The sequence below is a fragment of the Medicago truncatula genome, chromosome 3 (assembly GCF_003473485.1).
Source record: "Medicago truncatula cultivar Jemalong A17 chromosome 3, MtrunA17r5.0-ANR, whole genome shotgun sequence".
Classification (NCBI taxonomy): domain Eukaryota; kingdom Viridiplantae; phylum Streptophyta; class Magnoliopsida; order Fabales; family Fabaceae; genus Medicago; species Medicago truncatula.
In genome coordinates, this window is record NC_053044.1 from 51,282,775 (window position 1) to 51,303,618 (window position 20,844).

Sequence of the window (20,844 nt, forward strand, 5' to 3'; positions counted from 1 at the left end):
AACATTTAAACTACAATTCCTAACTTAATTTATCACTAACATGCAAACCAAATTTCTAAAAACCTAAAAATGTAAAATTTCTCCAAAAATAAAAAATTTAAACAAAACAAATTTGATGTAGATTTGGTTGAGTTTGGTGAAAATTGCAAAAAATGGGAGAAAAATCGTACTTGCAAGTTTAGAAACACAATGGTTATGTTTCTGCTTGCTGTTCTATAACAAGTTAAGTCACACTAGGTTTATAATCTGCGTGAGTTAATTCTCACGCTGAAAGTCACGCGGGGTACTTTCGTACATTCAGTTGGGAGGGAGTGTTTTTTTTATGGGAGAAGAGTAATTTTCTTTATCAATTCTCTTATCCTTTTGTTGGTAAAAAAAAAATATATATATATTTTATCCTTCTCCGCGTCACCTGCCGGCCCCCAGCTCGGTCACATTTTTTTTTTGTCAAGTAGTTTAACGGTTAATAATTCACGGTGAATAAAAGAGTTGTATGAGATTTGAACTCCAGCCCCTACATATATTATACAATGTTCCTTCAACTGAGGTAAGTTCACGGGACACTCCGTCACATTTAGTTAGCATAAAAAATTATTTTAACATTGATTAATATATTTTTTTTTGAAGGAAAACATTGATATTTGAGATGCTTGACAAGACATAATGTAATAATATTACAATACAAGTTTAATTAATATACTTTCCTAATATATAAATTTTTTATATATGATGTGTTGTCATATTAATTTTTTTAGTAAGTACGTTAATTATCAACTTGATTATATGTTATTGGATGAATGTGTAAAATAATCGTACATTTATTTAATATATTAATTAAATTCTTATATTTGCGGGTATGGTGTAACGATTCGGTTTGGATCGTTTTTTGGTCAAAAGAAAGTTTGAACCAATGAAGTCTACATTAATTGGTTCGATTTTTACTGTTTTTACAAAAAGAAACCAAACCAAACTAACCGATTTGATTCGGTTTGGATCGGATCGGTTGATCAGTTTGTTTGAAACTACAATTAAAAAAATCCATATTTTCAAAAATCTGCATTTCATGCATAAAACATACACAAATATTCCAAGGAACTCTGTTTTCCATCTTCTATGTTTTTTAAACAACTTTGCATAACTAACACGAAAAACTAACCAAGAGATAGACAATCCCATTGACGGTGAGGAACGATGGGTTAGATGTGGTTGATAGCCAGTATTCTTTTCTACTAGAATTGAAATAGAGTTTGAGTGATAAGGTGAGATGATGATGGGAGAAAGTGAAAGAAGTAAGGAGTATTTTATACTTGGCTTTAATTTTAAGTTTGACGATAAGTGTTTGAGAAAGGATAATATTAGTAAAATTGGGAGTGGGTTAACATCGGTTTGGTTCATAGGTTTTTTGGATCTCAAAATAAAAAATTGATTCGGTTTCATCAGTGTCCGAACCGCTTACGTCCCTAATTGCGGGTTGGCCATGTGGAGAATTAAATTAATCCCTTTATTTTTTTCTCAAGAAAGAAATAATGCTTCAAGAGTTGATATTCGTTTCATGTGCCTCTCTTTTCAATTTCACAGTCAAAAAACAAGAAAAACAAAATACCTTCTAAAAAAAAAATCATCTGGGGTTTCAAATTTCTCTCTTTCCCTCAAATAACTCTCTACCTAAACCATCTCCCGAATTGTGAACCCAACCCACATTCTATTTTGTTCCTTCAATATTTTGATTTTTCTACCATTGTTTTCCTAAATGCTCTTCATCGACAATTTGTTCACCCATTGTGTGCAGGTACTTCTTTTTAATTTCTATTTCTATGTTGCATATTTATTTATGTTTCATTTCTATTTCAACTTTTACGTATGAAATAATCCTTACATTTGAGTTTTTTTTTTTCAATCATTAGAAATGCTTGTAGAATAAAATGTTATTTTCATAAATAACCAACATTATATATGTCAAACAAGAAACATTTAGGGTTTCAAATTTCTATAATATACATGGTATTCACGTGTTGTAGAATCATTTTAAATTTATAATTGAATCAAGTGATGGAGACATTGATTGTGATTATTATTGTGCTTTCAGGTGATTAATGTGATTTTCATGTATTGTGTTTTTGTTATTGGGTAATGAGAGGTGTCAAGTTTGCCAACATAGTGGGCAGAGATGAACCTTGCTGCTCTTTTAACTTCTGCTGGAATTAATATCATTGTGTGTGTGGTACTTTTTTCACTTTATTCAATATTAAGAAAACAACCAAGTAATGTTAATGTCTACTTTGGAAGAAGACTAGCCACTAGGTCTTCGACAAACGTCGACATTTCCTTGGAAAGATTTGTTCCCTCTCCTACATGGGTCATGAAAGCATGTGATACCACTCAAGATGAACTTCTTAATATTGGAGGTTTGGATGCTGTAGCTTTTAACAGGATGATTATCTTCAGGTTGTTCAATCCTTCTTAAATTTAATTCTTTATATATGCCATTTGTTTAGTGGAAGAACTTAAAACGTACAATATTGTTATGGCCAGATTAATATATATGTAGATATTGACATTTAAAGATGACATATATATGTGTGGTAAGTGGTAACATATATACCATATACAATGCTTGTTACCACATGTACAAGAGATCATTTTCTTATACAACAATTTGTTCATTAATAATTGGAATTGAGACCGATGAATTTGTGCTTAGATAATTAGAAGTGAAGCATATAACTCATCAAGTATCTAAAATAGCTTCTAGGTGATGTTAAACCCAAATGTGTTGTATCTTTTAGGGAGTTTTATCATCTTTTCATTTTAGTATGACAGATTTGTCTAACTTACTTATTTACTTGTATGAGATTTATATATATGCTTTCAGTACCATGGTTACTATAGAAATTAAACCCAATTTTAATCACAAATTTAATAGCACATCAAATAAAAAAAATAACCAAGTGAAAATGAATTTTACAGTACATTCTGTGATTTTACTAACTATTGATACTGCTACTTTTTTTCCTTCAGTATACGAGTATTTTCTGTTGCTGCTATCATTTGCAATATATTAGTGCTTCCGGTGAATTACTATGCTGATCACAGGATGCATACAGACATACCTTTTGAGTCACTAGAAGCATTTACCATAGAGAATGTTAAGGAAGGATCCAGATGGTATGCACAATGTCTTATTTTTTGTATGGAAGTGTTCATCATATGAGTGTAGTTCAAATAGCAAATAATGGGTAGAGGCTAAGGAAATAATGAACAAACAATAGAATACATAGATAAATATGCTTATGACACTTCATATATTGTTTGAACAACAAAATATATGGATACATCACATATCCGATCAGATGGTGTATCCGGAGTAGTGCCAAGAGATACAAAATCACTGCACCAGAAGAATGAGACAAATGCCATAACAACTATACAACCAAGTAAAAAAAAGGAAGATTTGTCACACAAAAACAAGCCTGCTAAAACAACATCGATGTGAACCACAAACTTCGTCTACAAAAACTAACAGGCCCTAAACACAGCAAAGTATCAGCCATGGGGAACAAAAACCCTGCTAACCACCAGCACAAAAAGTAGAAGCTGAAACCGAACCATAGCGGCAGAGAGATTAAACATGCTGGCAATGCACGCCAATATTTCAAAACAAAGGCAAATTTCTAAAAAACACAACAATAGCTCCGAAATGGAACATTAATCATCTAGCCAAACAACTTATAGATCCCATGACCATTTGTTGAAATTTGGGGCCTAAATCATCCTTACAAAACCAGCTTGTAAGGTTTGTAAGGTGAGGAGTGCCTCCTCTTTATAAACACTTCTCAAGAGTCCTATCTATCCGATGTGGGACTAAATCCACCCCTCAAAGCCAACACAAGGAAGGTGTTGGTGGCTGCAATTAAGGCTAACCAAAGGTCGCAATTTAGGCGACTTGGTGCGGGAATTTCCAACACCGTTCAATAAAATAAACAATGTGATGCCTTCATTCTACCCAAAAGTAAAATAAATATTTCAATGTGCTCGATCTGTGTGCTTGAGGTCGAGAAAGATGCTTCATTTATTGTAAAATAAATTGTGTTTTTTATGTTAACCTTTCTCCCAAGAACAGCAAGAATGGTTCAGTGACTCGGTCTTTTTCCTCTCATTATTTTTATCCCTTCCAATTTCAGATGTTTATGCATTGATTGGTAATTCAAGAATATTCATACAAACCATGGTTACTTATAGTTTTCATTCTTTTTCTTGTTGTCAGGCTTTGGGCTCATTGTCTTGCATTATACATCATAACATTGACAGCTTGCTGTCTTCTTTATTGTGTAAGGATATGATCTTACATGTCTTTATTGCGTTACCTAACAAGTTTTTTCTCCCATGGTAAATATGACTTATATTGTCCGATTAATTAACTAGAAATCATGTCCAGGAATACAAGAGCATTACTAATTTGCGGCTAGCACATTTCACTGAATTGCCTCCAAAACCAAGTCATTTTACTATTCTTGTCCGAGGAATACCCTGGTCTTCTGAGGAATCATATTGTGAAGCTGTGAGGAAGTTTTTCACATTTTACCATGCATCAACATATTTGTCACACCAAATCGTGTATAAGTCCGGTTCTGTTCAGAAGCTGAAGGTCTGCCTCTTATCTTTAAATATTTTTATTTCTATTGAGACTACATTTTACTTAATGCTTTCTTTATTCTAAATTAATTGTGTAAGTTTTTAAGCTCTGTTTGTCTATGTCACATTTTGTATTGTCTTTAATAATTAATGTATGTGTATGTAGTAAAAATTGTTTGCATTTCTCTCTTGCAAGAATTCAAATTGATATGGAGTATAAGAGATACTCCTACTCTTGTACAAATAAGGCATTACATTCAAAGACAATCTACAGGATTGTCATACCAATCAATTATATGAAAAAGTGCATTCAAAGTACAAATGCCTACACGCTTCTTCCTCCCTGGAACTAAATGCACAGTTGCTTTCACGCTCCACAGCAAGCCGTCCTTGGTGTACTAATGCTTCTCTCGTTGCGAGCCTATTGTGAAAGAGTCTCCATGCAAACAACCTTTAATTTTGAAGGAACTGAGCTGCACCAGATTTTTTTTAACACTAGTCCCATCTCATTTTTTACTGTTAAATAATTGTTACTCTGCAGCTAAATTGTGTACCCGGACCTGACAGATTAACCTCCTGCCACATCTAGCTTCCACACCCACCTGTCATGCTCCCTTCAGTTCCGTGAAATCTCCTGCAACAAAATTTATAATTCTCTGCTTAGCAATTCCTCCCAATCGAATAATCGCCGCCTTAAATTCCACTGCCACAACCACAATTCTCCGCTCCACTGTCCCATCTCTGATACAGTAGCATACTTATTCTCTGCAACTGAGTACAACCTCGGATATACATGCATTAGTGGTTCCGGTCCCACCCATTTATAGTGCCAATTTTAATTTTCTCTCCTCTGCCAAGCCTTAAACTAATGCCATCAACAAACTAGTTTGCTCCATTGTTTAATGTTGTTCCCAACTCCACCAAAGCGATTGTTTATTGTCTGCAGCTTCATCTTCTCCATTCATGATAGCTTCACTAAGATTCCCATACCTGTATTTCAGAAAGTTATGCCGTATGCTATCTGTATCAACAAGCATCCTCCATCTCCACATTGCCAGTAAAGCTATATTGAAAGCCTCAGGATTCTTTATTCCCAAGCATCCTCCATCCCATCGGACACACCTTTTGGAAGAATATAGATTGACATTCATTTATATCATATACATAGTGTTTCTTAATATCTACGGTGTTCCGTAACAATGGATTGGACCTCTTTTATGTTCTTTGAGTTGTCATTCATGATATTTATTCTTTAAAGTATTTTATAATAAATTTTTACCATTCGTCTGTTTTTTGGCATAACTACTATTTAAACTTTTGTTTCTTTTAAACTTCTTCTTCTAGGATGATGCAGGATATATATGTAAGATGTTTGGTGATGGTGTGGGACAGACTTGTAAGCCAAGCATGTGCATGGTACAATGTTACTTTTGTGGAGGAACAAATAATTTTAAGATTATCTCTAGTAGAGAAATAGATAGCATACATTCGAGAACAGGCTTCAGGGACATGCATCTGGTTGCAAGACAAAAGGTCAATTTTCTAGCTGAGTTGGTTTATATATGTTAGGGTTAAATATGTTTCGTACCAATCAAATTACCATATTTTGTTTCTTCATCTCTATAAAAAAATTGCCATTTTTAAACAAAACATGTTTAATTATTTTTCAACTTTGTAATTTTGGAAGAACAAAAAAATACGATTTTCTTTTATGGAGATGAAAAACAAAATACATTTAACCCTATATGTTATGATTGTGATTTATGAAATTACATGCAGACATCTTTCATTTCTATAATTTTGCAAACTATGATTTTTTTTTTTTTTTTTTAAAACTCGATATCCGACTCAAGAACTAATTATGATATTAAGAAATCTATTGCGATTTGGCATAGATACAAGAACCTCTTTTAATTACCATATCTATAAACTCATGGAATTAACAATTTATGCTCAAACTTGGGTCTCTATTGCAGGAATGTGCAGCTGCATTCGTGTTCTTTAAAAGTAGATATGCTGCTCTTATGGCTGCCCGAAATCTTCAAGCATCAAATCCTATGTTATGGGTGACCGAACAAGCTCCCGAACCATGTGATGTTTACTGGTCCAACCTTTGCATCCCATACAGACAACTATGGCTTCGAAAGATATTCACATGGGGGGTTTCTACCACCTTCATGATTGTATTCCTCGCCCCTGTCACATTTGTACAAGGCTTGACTCAACCTGAAAAGCTTGAGAAAATGTTCCCATTCCTGACAGAGATACTTAAAACGTAAGATATTGCACACACAAGGGTCAAATATTACCTGCTTCTATATTTTTTATCTTTTATCTTTTATCTTTTTTATTTTTTTTTATTTTTTATCTTTTGACAATACATATAGATCATTTTTATTCTTTCTATGGTTGAGTTTGGTTTATGGCCTTGTTGTTTTTATTTTATTTTTCTTCATTATAAGAAAATTACAGTGTGCCTTAAATGACTATTATTACCATGGTTTCAAATCGCGGTCCACATCTGCAACTGCGACCGCTAATATCGCTGATGTGGTAGCCTCTACATCGTCATCGCAATTGCAGTGTGATCTAAAATCACTTGTATGCTTGCATCATAACTGCATCAAACAATTTCGGCCATGTTTGTTCAAATCTTCTCACCAAAATATAAAATTTCAGAACCCCAAATGTCAGTCTACTTCATATCTAATGACAAATCTTACCTTCAATAGTCTCTCAACTATGTATTGCAATCACCTCCCAATCAGTATTTACAGAGCAAACAGAGACTGTTATATTGTTGGTAAATAGTGTCGTGGCGGTGCTACTAGTCTGTGAAAATTAACAATCACTTCACACCGCAATAACCACAATCGCAACGACTGCAACCACATCCGAGACCACAACCACAATTTAAAACCATGATTATTACCTGAGACGTCAATATAGTTAGAATTATTTTCATAATTGTGTTGCCTTTACATGTCAGTTTATCAAAAGAAAGAATTTGGAAATATAGAGAATTTACAACGTTGGTTTTTGTCAGGACTGTCATCATTATGCATGATAAATACACCGTGGAACTTCATTTTAGTAAACCTGTTTTGAGAAGAGAGAAAAAGATGCATTGTAACATAAATTAATTGTAAATTATGATTTATCCATGGTATGTAGAATATTATATAGGAGTTTGAAATTTTTAAATGTTATAAATTCATTGAAAAGTTAAAACAATATTTTTTTCCCAGGAAATTTATGGTTCAACTGGTATCTGGTTACTTGCCAAGTGCGATTTTGGTTTTATTTTTAATTGGTGTTGGACCAGTGATGATGTTACTTTCAGCAGTTGAAGGGCCAATTTCCCGTAGCGGCAAGAAGAAAAGTGCATGCTGCAAAGTTGTGTATTTCACCATTTGGAATGTGTTTTTTGTCAATGTTTTTACCGGGTCTATTATCAGTCAACTATCAGTGTTTACTAGTATAACAGAACTACCTGCCCAATTGGCAAAGGCAGTCCCAGCTCAGGTGAAGTATTCATGTTCCAAGATGATAAATGACAAATTCCTATTGTAAATTATACACCCTTTGTTGTATAAATTATGATGTACTCAATCTTCAGTGATTTGCTATATTAACTATAGTATATTTTTTTCTTTCTTGGCATACAGGTTACGTTCTTCACAACATATGTTTTATCATCTGGTTGGGCAAGTCTAGCATTTGAGATTATTCAACCGTTTCCTCTTTTTTGTAACATGTTCCAAAGATTAGTACTATGTTCTGGTAAAGATTCATACAACGGAACTCTAACTTTTCCATACCATACAGAAGTTCCAAGGATCCTTCTATTTGGATTTCTCGGGTTCACATGTTCTATTCTGGCACCCCTGATACTGCCCTTTTTATTGTTCTACTTTTTCCTAGCATACCTCGTTTACCGTAACCAGGTTAGACTTTCACCGTGTTATTGTGTTCTTTTGTTCACCAAGCTGTCGTTTCAGTCTTAAGTTTACATGTAGTTGAGGCCAAGACTTGATATGATAATTTTATACATGTTATTGTCATACCACTTTATGAATCATTTCATGAAAATATAGTAGCTAGAAGTGGATATCTTGTTAACTTGTGCATCAAGTTATCTCATAAGCTGTATATCACATTTGTCTTTGTTCAAGAAATCTTTTCTTGGAGCTCCTTAATATATTTTAGAACACGAATACATTCTAAAGTCCTGCAATGAGAGATTATGATTATAAAATTCAGCTACATTGATTACATTTTAAGATCTTTTTGGCAACTATAGAAATTAGAAAAGTTGCATGGCTTGATTCGTAAGTAGAATCTGATTATTTGGTTTGTTATGTGACACTCTCTGCATTAAAATTACCCAAGTGAAGAGGATTTAAAAGAGTGATCCAAAATAAATAAGTTGATTAAGTAACAGTGTTTTAGTTGTTTCTAGTGTAATACTATACTTTTAATGCATTGATTGTATTAATATACGAATGTATTGACCGAATATAGTTGATCATCCAAAGAGTTTGACCGAATATAGACCAGTTTGTCTAGCGAGCTGCATGTATAAGATTATACCGAATATAGACCAGTTTGTACTAGCAAACAGATCGAAGGGAGTCTTAGGGAAATTGATTTCTAAAAATCAAACAATTTTTGTTCAAGGTAGAGATTTAGTAGACGGTGTGGTAGTACTAGTAGTCAATGAAATTATTGATTTGGCAAAAAGTAGAAAAGTGTTTGCTTCTGAAAGTCGACTTTGAAAGAGCATATGATTCGGTTAATTAGAAATACTTGGAATTCGTGCTTCAAAGAATAGGAGGTATTTATCAATATGGGGAGGGTGGTTCTAATAAATTCGGTATTAAATAATCTTCTGTTATATCACCTCTCTTTTTATGAAGCCCCCAAGAAGGTAATAAGGAAATTAATTCAAATTCAAAAAAGATTTTTGTGGGGTGGAGGGCCGGGGCATAGGAAGATAAACTGAGTCAGTTTGGAAAAGGTATATCTTCCAAAGAAGAGGGAGGCCTTGGAGTAAAGTATTTGCATTTATTTAATTTATGCTTTTCGAGAAAGGGGTGTGAAGATGCTTATAGGATTCTAATGCTCTTTGGCATGACTTAATCAAATTTCAGTATTGAAGGATTGAGAAAAGTTGTAAAGTCCTGAAGGGTTAATTAGTGGAAGATGTGATTCATTATGGTGGAGAGATTTATGTTGAATTGGCAGGGAGTTTGACGTCAACTCAAACTGGTTTTCGACGGTGGGAGAATACACTTTTTTGGAAGGATTTGTGGATAGGGGAGCAGCCCCTGTATATCAGATTTCCTCGTTTGTGTTGTGTTGTAAATGACAAATCTATTTCCATGGCAGATAAATGGTCATGGCAGGTTGGTAGTTGTGTATTTTCTTGGAGCTTGAACAACATTTTGAATAACGTTTGACAGTGTGGAAACTGCTGTTTTTTGAGAAGTCTGGTACGGAAGGTTCGTCCGTGGGTCGAAGAGGCAGATTCTTTTGTTTGGCTACCTGAATCGATGAAGTGTTTTACTGTGAAAAGCTGCTAGATGCTGTTGTCTAATTTCCGGACAGTTGAGGACATGGACGGTGACTTTTTGGCAGCTGTGAGACAACTATTGATAACATTGGTACCTTAAAAAATTTGTGTTTTTGGTTGGCGATTGCTTCAAGAGAAAATGACAATAAGATTCATCAGCAAAGTTGTGTTTTTTTCTTTAATGAAATCGAGACAGAGGGACATTTGTTTGTAATGTATCCGAAAACCAAGGAGATTCGGAATTTGATTTTTAAGTGGATGAAGTGGAATGCAATAGGATGGCGTGAAGAGTTGATAGAAAAATTCCTTGTTGTTCAACTCAGTCGGAAAAGGGAAGAGAGGTAAAAGAGTTTCTCATTTAATTTGTGTAACAACGTTGTGGACGTGTGGTGCATATGGTTGGAGAAAAATGATGTCCTTTTAAATGGAAAAGTGGCTAATATTTCGGAGCTAGTGGATCGTATAATTCATTTTCCATGGTCTTGGTTTATTTGTGTTGCTTCAGGGTTCTGGAGCTGCTATTATTTATTTCAGATGGTGTTTTTTGTGTTAATTCCTGTTTTATAATGTTCCAGATGGCATTGAGGAGTAGAATTAGTTTTCTATGTTGTTTTACTACCTTTTAGTTGTCCTGCTTCTGCTTTTTTCTGTGGGGAATGTAGTGCTTCGGTTTGTTTTTTATACGCACTTCATGGTTATTTTGTTCTTAATAAAATTCTGCTCAGTATTAATAAAATTTTGCTTATAAGAAAAAATTATTGGAATGTTTGCTAATTTTTTTTATATTATGTAAAAGCTTCAATTTAATATCATTTGCAGATCATCAATGTGTATATTACAAAATATGATGGTGGCGGACAATTATGGCCTATTGCTCACACCACGTCGATCTTTTCATTACTTGTGGCACAAGTTATCGCACTTGGGGTGTTTGGACTAAAACGATCAACAGTTGCAGCTGGATTTACAATTCCATTGTTGATCGGTACCGTTCTATTTAATCAATATTGTAGGCAACGATTTCTTCCTGTATTTAAGAACAATGCAGCACAGGTACAGTCTCTTACTCTCAATATATCACCCCCCACTCCATTATTTCTCATTATCATATTTGAAATTAAGAAACTTTTTATTTTAGGTTCTTATTGACATGGATCACAGAGATGAAACTTTTAGAAGGATGGAAGAGATTTATCATCAATTGCATTCAGCCTATTGCCAATTCAATAATACTAGCCCTCCTCAATCTGAATGTTTCAGTTATTCAGGGGACATTTCAGAACGTGTTCAGAGTCTTCATACTCCAAAAGATTTAGAGACAGGTTTGTATCTATTCAATGCTGGTATTTACCCTTATATTTATAATTAAAGATATGATTGAAAATTTGACAATGTTTTTTTAATTATGTTTTAGGCAAAAAAATCATGCAACCAGAAATGTCATGGCCAATTGTTCGTCGATAGTTCAATTTTGTAGAAATCAATCATAGACTTGTAAATTTTATGAGAATCATGCATGGTGATTGCTACAAATGGAGGTTGTGCACATGTAAATTTAGATATCTCGATCCAAATGCCTATGTAATTATCTTTGTAATTACATATTATAGGAATCAGTTTCTCTCCACAGTGAATATCTTTGTAATTATCCTCTTTTCTATGTAATTGTAAATATTCATGTCGAAATAATTATTCAAATGCTATATTTTCTATAAGTCAAAAAGTAACACTTGTATAGACAGACCCCCATATATAAATCATTTGGACATATTCACACAAATTGAAACATGGAAAATAGAAAAGGTTCTACTAATTAGTATTTTTTTTTTAAATGATTTAATGATTTATTGTTGTTGTTCATATTTTTGTAATCATACAAATATTTCTCTAAGTCAAAAATAAAACTCTATTTCTTTCTATCATGAATGTAATCAAAATATTTTTCCAAGAAAATTCTCAACATGGCATCAGTATTTGCGATTCACGAACATGTCGCAAGACTTTACTACTCAAACTGCGTTATATACTCATCATCAATACATTTGGCTTTTGCTTATGGAGCGATATTCTTTATTCGAGATTGCAATCCCGAATAGAATGAGGATTTCTATTTTAAACTTCTAAACTAATGTCCTAAAAGCACTTGTTAGCATTTTCTTTATATTATCATTCGACACGTTTGAAACAAATAAAGTGGGCCAAGGTCGGTTATAATTTTCTTGGAAACAATATATTGTCCAACATTAAAAAATTGTATGAGCCATTCTGAAGCATATAAGGAATAAGAAATACAATTAACGAGTACAAAACACGTTTGTCAGTCTAAGGGTGGGACTGAAGTTTGACAAGTTTTCATGTTAGTGAGTGTCATTATCATTGCATAAACAAATAATTAGGCAATTCCAAATTTCAATTAATTATATATATATATATGATACGGATTAAAATTTGTTTAGTATCAGAATCCAGATAGAAGGGGACTTGTTATTATAAAAAGAATTTCACATGAATAATTTAATTTGACAAGAGAATTTGTCGTTTGGCTATTGTCAAGGTTAGGGAATGCCCTGCCGATAGGGCTTTAATCACGGATTATGTTATTTTGTTTCATACATGCTCAATTTTTAATGATTATATTAAATTCTGTAAGGTATCAAGTTTTTTAAATTCCTTTGTATTATGTTGTAGGATTGTTCTCTAGTGTTTTTTCTGGCTGCGGGATATTCCCATGTACTTTACAGAGCATATCATTCATATTTGTAATTGTTTGTTGTTTAAGCAACTAATAGTTGTATTAGTTTATTAAGCAAACTCTTTTTGAGATGTTTGTTTTTACTACTTAAGCAAAGAGGGGATGAGAGAATATTCTGTGTAACTATATATGTAGTCATTGTTGAAAGGATTAGATGCTCATTTTAACATAAAAGTCAACGAATTCTAACAAATCATGACCTTGCTTACATAACAATATCCTTAGTCACCAAAAATTCATCTAAAAATAATACGTACAACTGTAATGAACCACACACACATATATATATATATACACACACACTCAGTGAGAGCCAGGATAGGAGTATACGTGAGCTTTTATATGATTGTGACCTCTTTGACTTTATAAGCAAACAAGTCAAAAATGGTAGCGGTTGGTCCATAGACTTCAATATTATTTTTTGCTGGACGTGATAAACGATGATGTTTAGTTGAATCATCTATCGGTTTGTTTGTCCTATAATTTCTCTATATTTCACACTAGTTAGAAGCTGATAACTATAGCAAGAATATGTGAATATCGTCTGAAAATGAATGGGAGGTTTATATTCCATGTAATTAACAATCTACCAACCTTTTCCTTTCCTTTGTTGGCATCTTTCAAATTAAACTACATTTTTTTTATATGCGAAAGAGAAAGTTAATATTTGTAAGACAAAAAATACTTGGCAAATTAATATTAATATGATATAATTCAATTATGTTAAAAGAGATGTTACATTTAACAACTTTTAAAATTCATTCAACAATATTGATGACAATAAAAAGTAAAAGCGCACTATATATTTGGGTTATAGTATTTATTATACTCTTCTTTATCTTTTTTTTTAGAATGAACTCAACAGTAGGTTATTTAAGAATGCTCTATTTCTCAACTACTCCCTCTGTTCCTTTTTAATTGTCACATTTTGATTTTTTACATAAATCAAGACACTAAATGTATTTCACTACATTTGATACAATAACTTGTGTTTTGCCTATAATATCCTTAATTATTTAATATCATATTTCATATTCTCTCTGCAATAAATTACTAACGGTATTATAGGAAAAACAACATTTAATATTACATTGAACTTTGAAAGTGACAGTTAATTAGAAATAAAAAATTTATGTAAAAGTGACAGTTATAAAGGAACGGAGGGAGTACTAGATAAAGTAAAGTTTTACTCTTTGTTTTAGTCTTTGTGGTGGCTAAAAGCTAGAAAGGCCAATTTTATTTTCGGTATTCATTTGTGGTGGTCGAACTCTCTTATGTGTTTGAACATCGGCTATCATTTTTGTGGTTTTTTGACAGAATCTTTGTATATTTCGTGGTAGTTTCGGTACGTCTTGTGCTAAGGCAATTGCTCTGTTAGTGTTAATATAATTCATTTTAGCTTGTTAAAAAAAAAATATTGTTTGCCCATTCGTAAAAAAATGCGTATTTCTTTTTTGAATATGACGACATATTGTTACAAGAATATGGAGTAGTGCATGTATAAAATCAGTTTTTATTTCCGTAATATCAACACACATACACTTAATATATAAACTTAGTTATGTTATTTAGGGTTGGGAATAGGCCAAGCTTTGATAGGCCTGAGTCTGGCCTACGAAAAAATTTGCAGGTCTGAGCCTGGCCTATGGCCTTTCATAGGCCTATTTTTTTGGCCTGATCTGGCCTATTTAAAAGCCTAGCCTAGCCTAGCCTGAAAGCCTATTTACAGGCCTACTTACTATTAAAGTCACTAAACATTCCATTTTATCTACTTTTAAATAGGCTTAATAAGCCTTAAAGCCTATTTCAGTGTAAGACTTGTCTATCACTACTATAAGGCCTTAAAAGCCTATTTCATTATAAAGCTTTAAAGCCTATTTAAAAAGTCCACTATGAAGCCTAACATGCATAAACAGGCCGGCCTATTAGGCTTCATAGGCTTTTTTGATAGCCTAAGTCTGGCCTATTTACTTAAATAGGCTTTTTTAAAAAGCATAAGCCTAGCCTTTTTAATAAACAGGCCAGGCCAGATCAGGCTTAAACAGGTCAGGCCATAGGCCCCTGTAGGCCGGCCTGGCCTATTCCCAACCCTAATGTTATTACACAGTTAATCAATTAATATTAGGTAGTTAAAAACCGTTAGGGCAGTTTGTTACAATTTCTATAGTTTGTTATGATCTATGTTAATTCCTATCTTCTTCTCTCTTTTATGTAAACACATATGCATGTACTTTTATTCATTGAATCAGTTGATAAAGTAAATCACATTCATCTTCACGAATGACTCACTATAAATTAGATCATTTCCGTATTTTATATAAACATACAAAAAATCTCACATTATCTAGTGCTTGAGTAGTTGTAATAATATGTTTATATGACACCATCCCTACTCCCTAATGCCCTATCCTATCATTGCCTAGAATTTTGTTTTATACTATAAATATGTGAAAATAACTGTATACCTGTATGCGTACGTACCAGCTAAATATAGTCGAGTTTTGTGACAAATTATATGCTTCAATATATCTATCGACACACGTGTTTCTAAGAGAGAAACCTCACGTAAGTAGTGTGAATTAGTAGATTCTGCACTTCAATTTTGATCCATGACCAGTGCTGCAAAAGATCTAGTTAGAACACAATGATATACCATGCATGATTAAAATTCACAAACAATTTAATTAAAAGTACTGCATTGACAACGATTATATTTAGCACATGAAAAAGTCTTAAACAGCACACAAATTCTATATATCTCTAGTTAATTACATATATCTAGCTAAAGTTTATAACATATATGGGAATCAAATTATAATGCAAGCTTTTTTTTTCCTTCTACAAATTGTTATTGTATAATCCCAACTCAGCAATATAGATGATAGTAATGTACATGATGCCATACATATAATATAGTTATAGCTCCCTAGCTAGCTAGGGTAAGTACTCAACTCTTGAAATACACATTCTTGTGGCTTCTCTTCTTGGAAATTGGATGCAACAAGAGAAGGATATATCATACTACTACTGCTCTGATCAGTCTCACCCCAGTTACTACTTTGCCCACAAATTGTACCATCCATTTCTTCTCCATATATGAATTCCAACCCACTTAACTTTTGTGGATAATAATTATTATTACTACTAGATGTTGTTGTTTCAGTGAAACTTCCTTGTCCTTGTACCAATTCTTGTCCTGCTACTCCCTCAACACAATATTGGTTAGTTTGAGTTTGTGAGAAATATTGCAAGATTTGGTTGTTGTTAATAGAGTTGATGCAACCAGAAATATAATTTGCTTGTTGTTCTTCATGAACTTGTTGTCTTGAAAGAACACCACCATCATGTAATGGATAATAATCATCATCTTCATTAGAGAATCTCCCACCAAGCTTGATTAGAAATTTTCTAATAGAATCTTGATCGTTGAAACTAGAACCTTGGTTTGTGTAGGTCAACGATGGATGAATATTTTGTGGCCAACAATATGGTTGTAAAATATGTTGATCAGAAATTAAATTAGATGAAGAATTCTCACTCCTTCTTCCATTGCTCTCATGATTAGCACTAGCTAATAATTTATTACGTGCTTGTAATTGTTGTTCTTTACGATGCTTCCCAAAAAGCTTCTTTTTCAGTTTTGTGTTCCAATAGTTCTTTATATCATTATCGGTTCTTCCGGGCAATTGACCCGCAATCACCGACCATCTGCGCGCGGCATCAAACAAATTAAACCGAAATTAATAAGCATAATTGTTTTGCTTTATACACCGATATTTCAGATTAAATACATGTTGTTGTCACTAAAATTGATATATACATAGTACACTTACCTGCTTCCAATAGTAACATAAAGGCTGCAAATGATGTTGTCTTCTTCTTCGGTGAAACCACCGTGCTTGATGTTAGGGCGAAGATAGTTTAGCCACCTCAGCCGACAACTTTTGCCACATCGCTTAAGACCTAATTATTCAAAATCAAAACTCTTTGAAGATAATTTTCTTTGCTCATGAATAATTAATATTGATATATAAATTATACATACCAATCTTTTGTGGCAAAGTGATCCAGTTACCACCGGTTCCATGCTCTTGGATGTAGGATTTGAGCTTGTCATCTTCTTCTGGTGACCAAGGTCCTTTCTTCACGTTTGCTTTGTCACAGCAAGGTGCCCTTCCCATCTTGATTTTCTGAATCAATGAGTGTGAGTGAGAGAGAAAGAGAGAATAAGGATGAATCCAAGAAGATCCACCAATTGTAGTATTTTTATATAAGGGTGTGGCAGAAAAGTAAGGTATTTGTATAGAAATATTTCAGATATTTAGTATTGCCAGAATAGGAGAATAAGGTTTGTTCTTCTTGTCTTTCTTTAAACACGAATCCTATTATTTTTACTTCCAACTTAACTTTTTTCAATTCCACTCTCACCCTCACTAGTTATACAACATGTTTACTCTAGCTACATACATTCTTTAATTTTTATCAGTACCCGGTTCCTTTTTTTATTTCTATTCTTAATTAGTAAATTGGTTTTCACATTACTTTTTTATGGTAGCCTTGATTAAACAAGAGATATTAAAATAATATAGAAATTGCACTGATAATAAGATTTTATTACAATTTTGTCAGTTATTACGGTCCTATCTAACTCGAGGGTACTGTAGTGTGCATGTAGAAGATATCCCCATTCACACATAAAAATACATCAAAGGATGCAATAAAACTTATATAGTGAATAAGAACAACTATAGAATATACAAATTGTTTCTTGGTGCATAAGAATATGTCTTATTCTAACTTTTTCATGTTGGGGGTGAATTTATTGAGTCAAAGGCTACAAGAGCTTAGTTTTAAAAAGTCAAAGTTAATCAATAAGAGATGAACATGGAAGGGATAAAGATTAATTTAGAGAGGCATGATGAAGATTCAAATGAGGAATGTGAAAGCTAAAATTAGTAAATGTAAGATGAATATGGCTACCGTAAAAACTCAATTGAATGAAACACAATTGTAGTTGGAAGAAGGAGAAACTTAAGAAACGTATAATTGCATTATGTTTTTCGTGAATGTATAATTGCAACTTTTATTTTTTATTTTTTAAATCAGTATATTAAATATCACAAGGCTCCCCAAAGTCAAACAACCAACTAGTCTAAGAATTCAAGAGACATAGTAAATTTGTAGGGTCAGTAATTCTAATTTACAAACCAAACTTCACCCAAGTAAGGAAATCAATCCACATACGTTGAAATTTATCATCAGCTGTCAAATCACTCTTATTTCCTATGCAAACCTTTGAAAGCTTATGGAGTTTCTAGAAGCAAATTAGAGATAGGGCACTACTTCCATTGATACCACGTGGAAAATTTGTACTTTTGTAGGCTTTTTTTCTTTTCTTTTTTGGTTGGTGAACAAATAAAATGACCAACAATAATTGTATACTTCTCTCGATCTCTCATTTTTCGAGACATATAATAAGCCCCCACAAATGAAAAGGGGTGAAAAAAAATCAAATTCAATATATCTATTTATCTATTGGAGGTCATTTTGTTTGAACTTAAATGATCATTCTTTACAATTGTATACGAAGAATACTTGTTTACTCCTAAAAAAATTATGGTAGTTGGGAGGAAAACTCAAAGACATGACTAATTAAAAATTCCCGAAACATTGATTAGCAAATAATTGAAACACACTCTTATTTTAGAGGATTAGAAGCACACTTTATTGTATTTTGCATCATGCACGCATTAGTTTTACATATTTAGAAATTTACTATTCCAATAATATGGTAAAAACATATATATGCATGGTGTAAGACTATTTTACCTATACAAAGTCAATATATCCGAATCAATATGGGTATTGATTTCCAAACTTGATTTAAATTTTGACCAATAAGTTTGAAAATTTTGTCATTGTTTGACAATTCCTCCGTAGTCAGTCAGTAGTAAAGCTGAAGCTAACTTCCTCTCCAGGCTTTGTTTATCTTTATCCACCAACTTAAAAAGGATTCTTCGATAACAAGAAAACAAAAGTATAGATGAAACACAAAAGGAGATTGATGAATCCGAGATGCACTTATGACATGATCTGATTTTATTTTCATAGGAAAAGGAAATAAATCATTCATACAAAAATATAAGGAATCATTAGTATTAACAAAAATCAACTCAAATTAACTAACTATAAAGGCATGATTGAGTGCATATTCCCTATCGAAATTAATTGTCATGGAAGGATTGTGAATGTGGAATTTTGGAAAAGATGTTCCTCCTTAAAATGGACATGGAAAAAACAGTGGGCGGTGAAAATGAAGGTTTCTTGAGTCAAACAATTAATTTGACTTTGTTGTATGATTTGGGAGCGGATACATTGAACAGTACCAATTTGCTTTTGCTATATAATTCTACGTGGCTTCTTTAGTTGCTCAATATAGGTCCTACTTGGACTGACCAGGGATCCAGGGTGGATGTACCTTGACCTAATGAAGGTCAAATTGTGATTTATGACCACAACATAATGTATGTGTGTCATTTGTTTCTTCTTCCTTTTAGGAGTATTTCAAAGGATAGACAGTCGACACATAATGCTAAGAGGAGACAAAGAGTAGTACATCATAAACCAAATATGATAAATAAAGACTCATATAACATCCACAATTGAGACATCTATTTTTAGATACATAATAATTACTTGATGCCTCAAACTTAGCAATTTACACAAATATCTTAAAGAGAAATGATATTTGTACAACCATTTTGTGATAATTTTTTGACAACTTTCTCTTACATACTCACATTATACTCTTATTCTCTCTCTTTCTTTTTCTCTCCATTGTTTTTGACCAATGAAAAGAGAGAAAAAAGAGGCTGTCACAAGAGTTGTTTCAAATAGATGTTCAAATATCACTACTCTATCTTAAGTATGATTCATTACTCATATTTCAATAACTTTATACTATTATATTTTAAATATTGCATCATGTTAACTTGTGTTCTAAGGATGCATGCTAAGGAATCTAAAAAAAGCAACTTTGCATTGAAAAATATAATATTTTAATTTTTAAAAAGTCGAATGCATGAATTTTGATAGATATATTTCTATAATGAGTTCCTTAACATGTGTCCTTGAGGACACAAATTAACATTTGCCTTTCATATTTTGATATTAAAATATGTGAGTTGAGATCTACCTTAAGACCTTCTTAGCCACTCAATAATTTCTCTACTATGAGGTACCTAGTCTTAAGATGGAGAGATCCCCATATAAGATGATCTTACTTTTTTTACATTTATTCAACATTTCATTTTCTCCTCATTTTTCTCTTGTTATCAGATCATCAAACCATCATGTCACTTTTTTTTTTTTTCTTTGTTTGAAAATGTATACAACCTCAAGGGTGTACGCATTACATTTTCCTAAAAAAATAAAAAAAGTAGACAAAGATACACCACATATTAAAATTTTGAGGAGCTTTATGAAAACTCTTTTTTTATATTTTTTTCTAACATATTTTTTTATTGAATGAAATCTGTATGTATGGATCACACCATTTTAAGTGGAACTTAATTTTAATATGTAAAATCCACCTTAACTTAATCTAAGAATTTATTGAAAAGAGGTTTATGGCACTTTTCTAAAAAATAAAATAAAAAAAATTAACCATGTGATTAGGTGCATGATATCATACTGATGTATTTGAAAACTGCGTAAGAAATTACCTTAATTTACTAAAAAAATAAAACTAACAAACATACTCAAAATAACTAGAAATTAGCAATCTTTAATCAACAACAGAACAAACCTAATAAATTTCAGTAGAGCCACAAGTTTTTCCTTCTCTTTTTGTTATTTTAATACTCTGGATCATTACATGCCTATC

General features: G+C 32.5%; 2 protein-coding genes across 2 annotated transcripts; one reads left to right on the forward strand and one right to left on the reverse strand.

The window, feature by feature from the left end:
• The first annotated feature begins 1,520 nt into the window (after window positions 1-1,520).
• On the forward strand, window positions 1,521-11,900 carry LOC25490004 (CSC1-like protein RXW8). Its single transcript, XM_013606372.3, has 12 exons — window positions 1,521-1,789; window positions 2,087-2,445; window positions 3,019-3,165; window positions 4,265-4,328; window positions 4,436-4,645; window positions 5,977-6,165; window positions 6,609-6,907; window positions 7,881-8,157; window positions 8,301-8,579; window positions 11,027-11,260; window positions 11,346-11,529; window positions 11,622-11,900. Exons 2-12 carry the CDS (start codon window positions 2,168-2,170, stop codon window positions 11,669-11,671), a joined length of 2,211 nt encoding a protein of 736 aa, XP_013461826.1. The 5' UTR covers window positions 1,521-1,789; window positions 2,087-2,167; the 3' UTR covers window positions 11,672-11,900.
• Window positions 11,901-15,650: 3,750 nt separating this feature from the next.
• Window positions 15,651-20,682, reverse strand: LOC25490005 (transcription factor RAX3). The gene is made up of 4 exons (XM_024778076.2): window positions 18,789-20,682; window positions 17,005-17,149; window positions 16,793-16,922; window positions 15,651-16,667 (listed from the first exon to the last, which is right to left on the reverse strand). The coding sequence occupies exons 2-4, from the start codon at window positions 17,138-17,140 to the stop codon at window positions 15,890-15,892; spliced, it is 1,044 nt and encodes a 347-aa protein (XP_024633844.1). The 5' UTR covers window positions 17,141-17,149; window positions 18,789-20,682; the 3' UTR covers window positions 15,651-15,889.
• Between the last annotated feature and the right edge of the window lie 162 nt (window positions 20,683-20,844).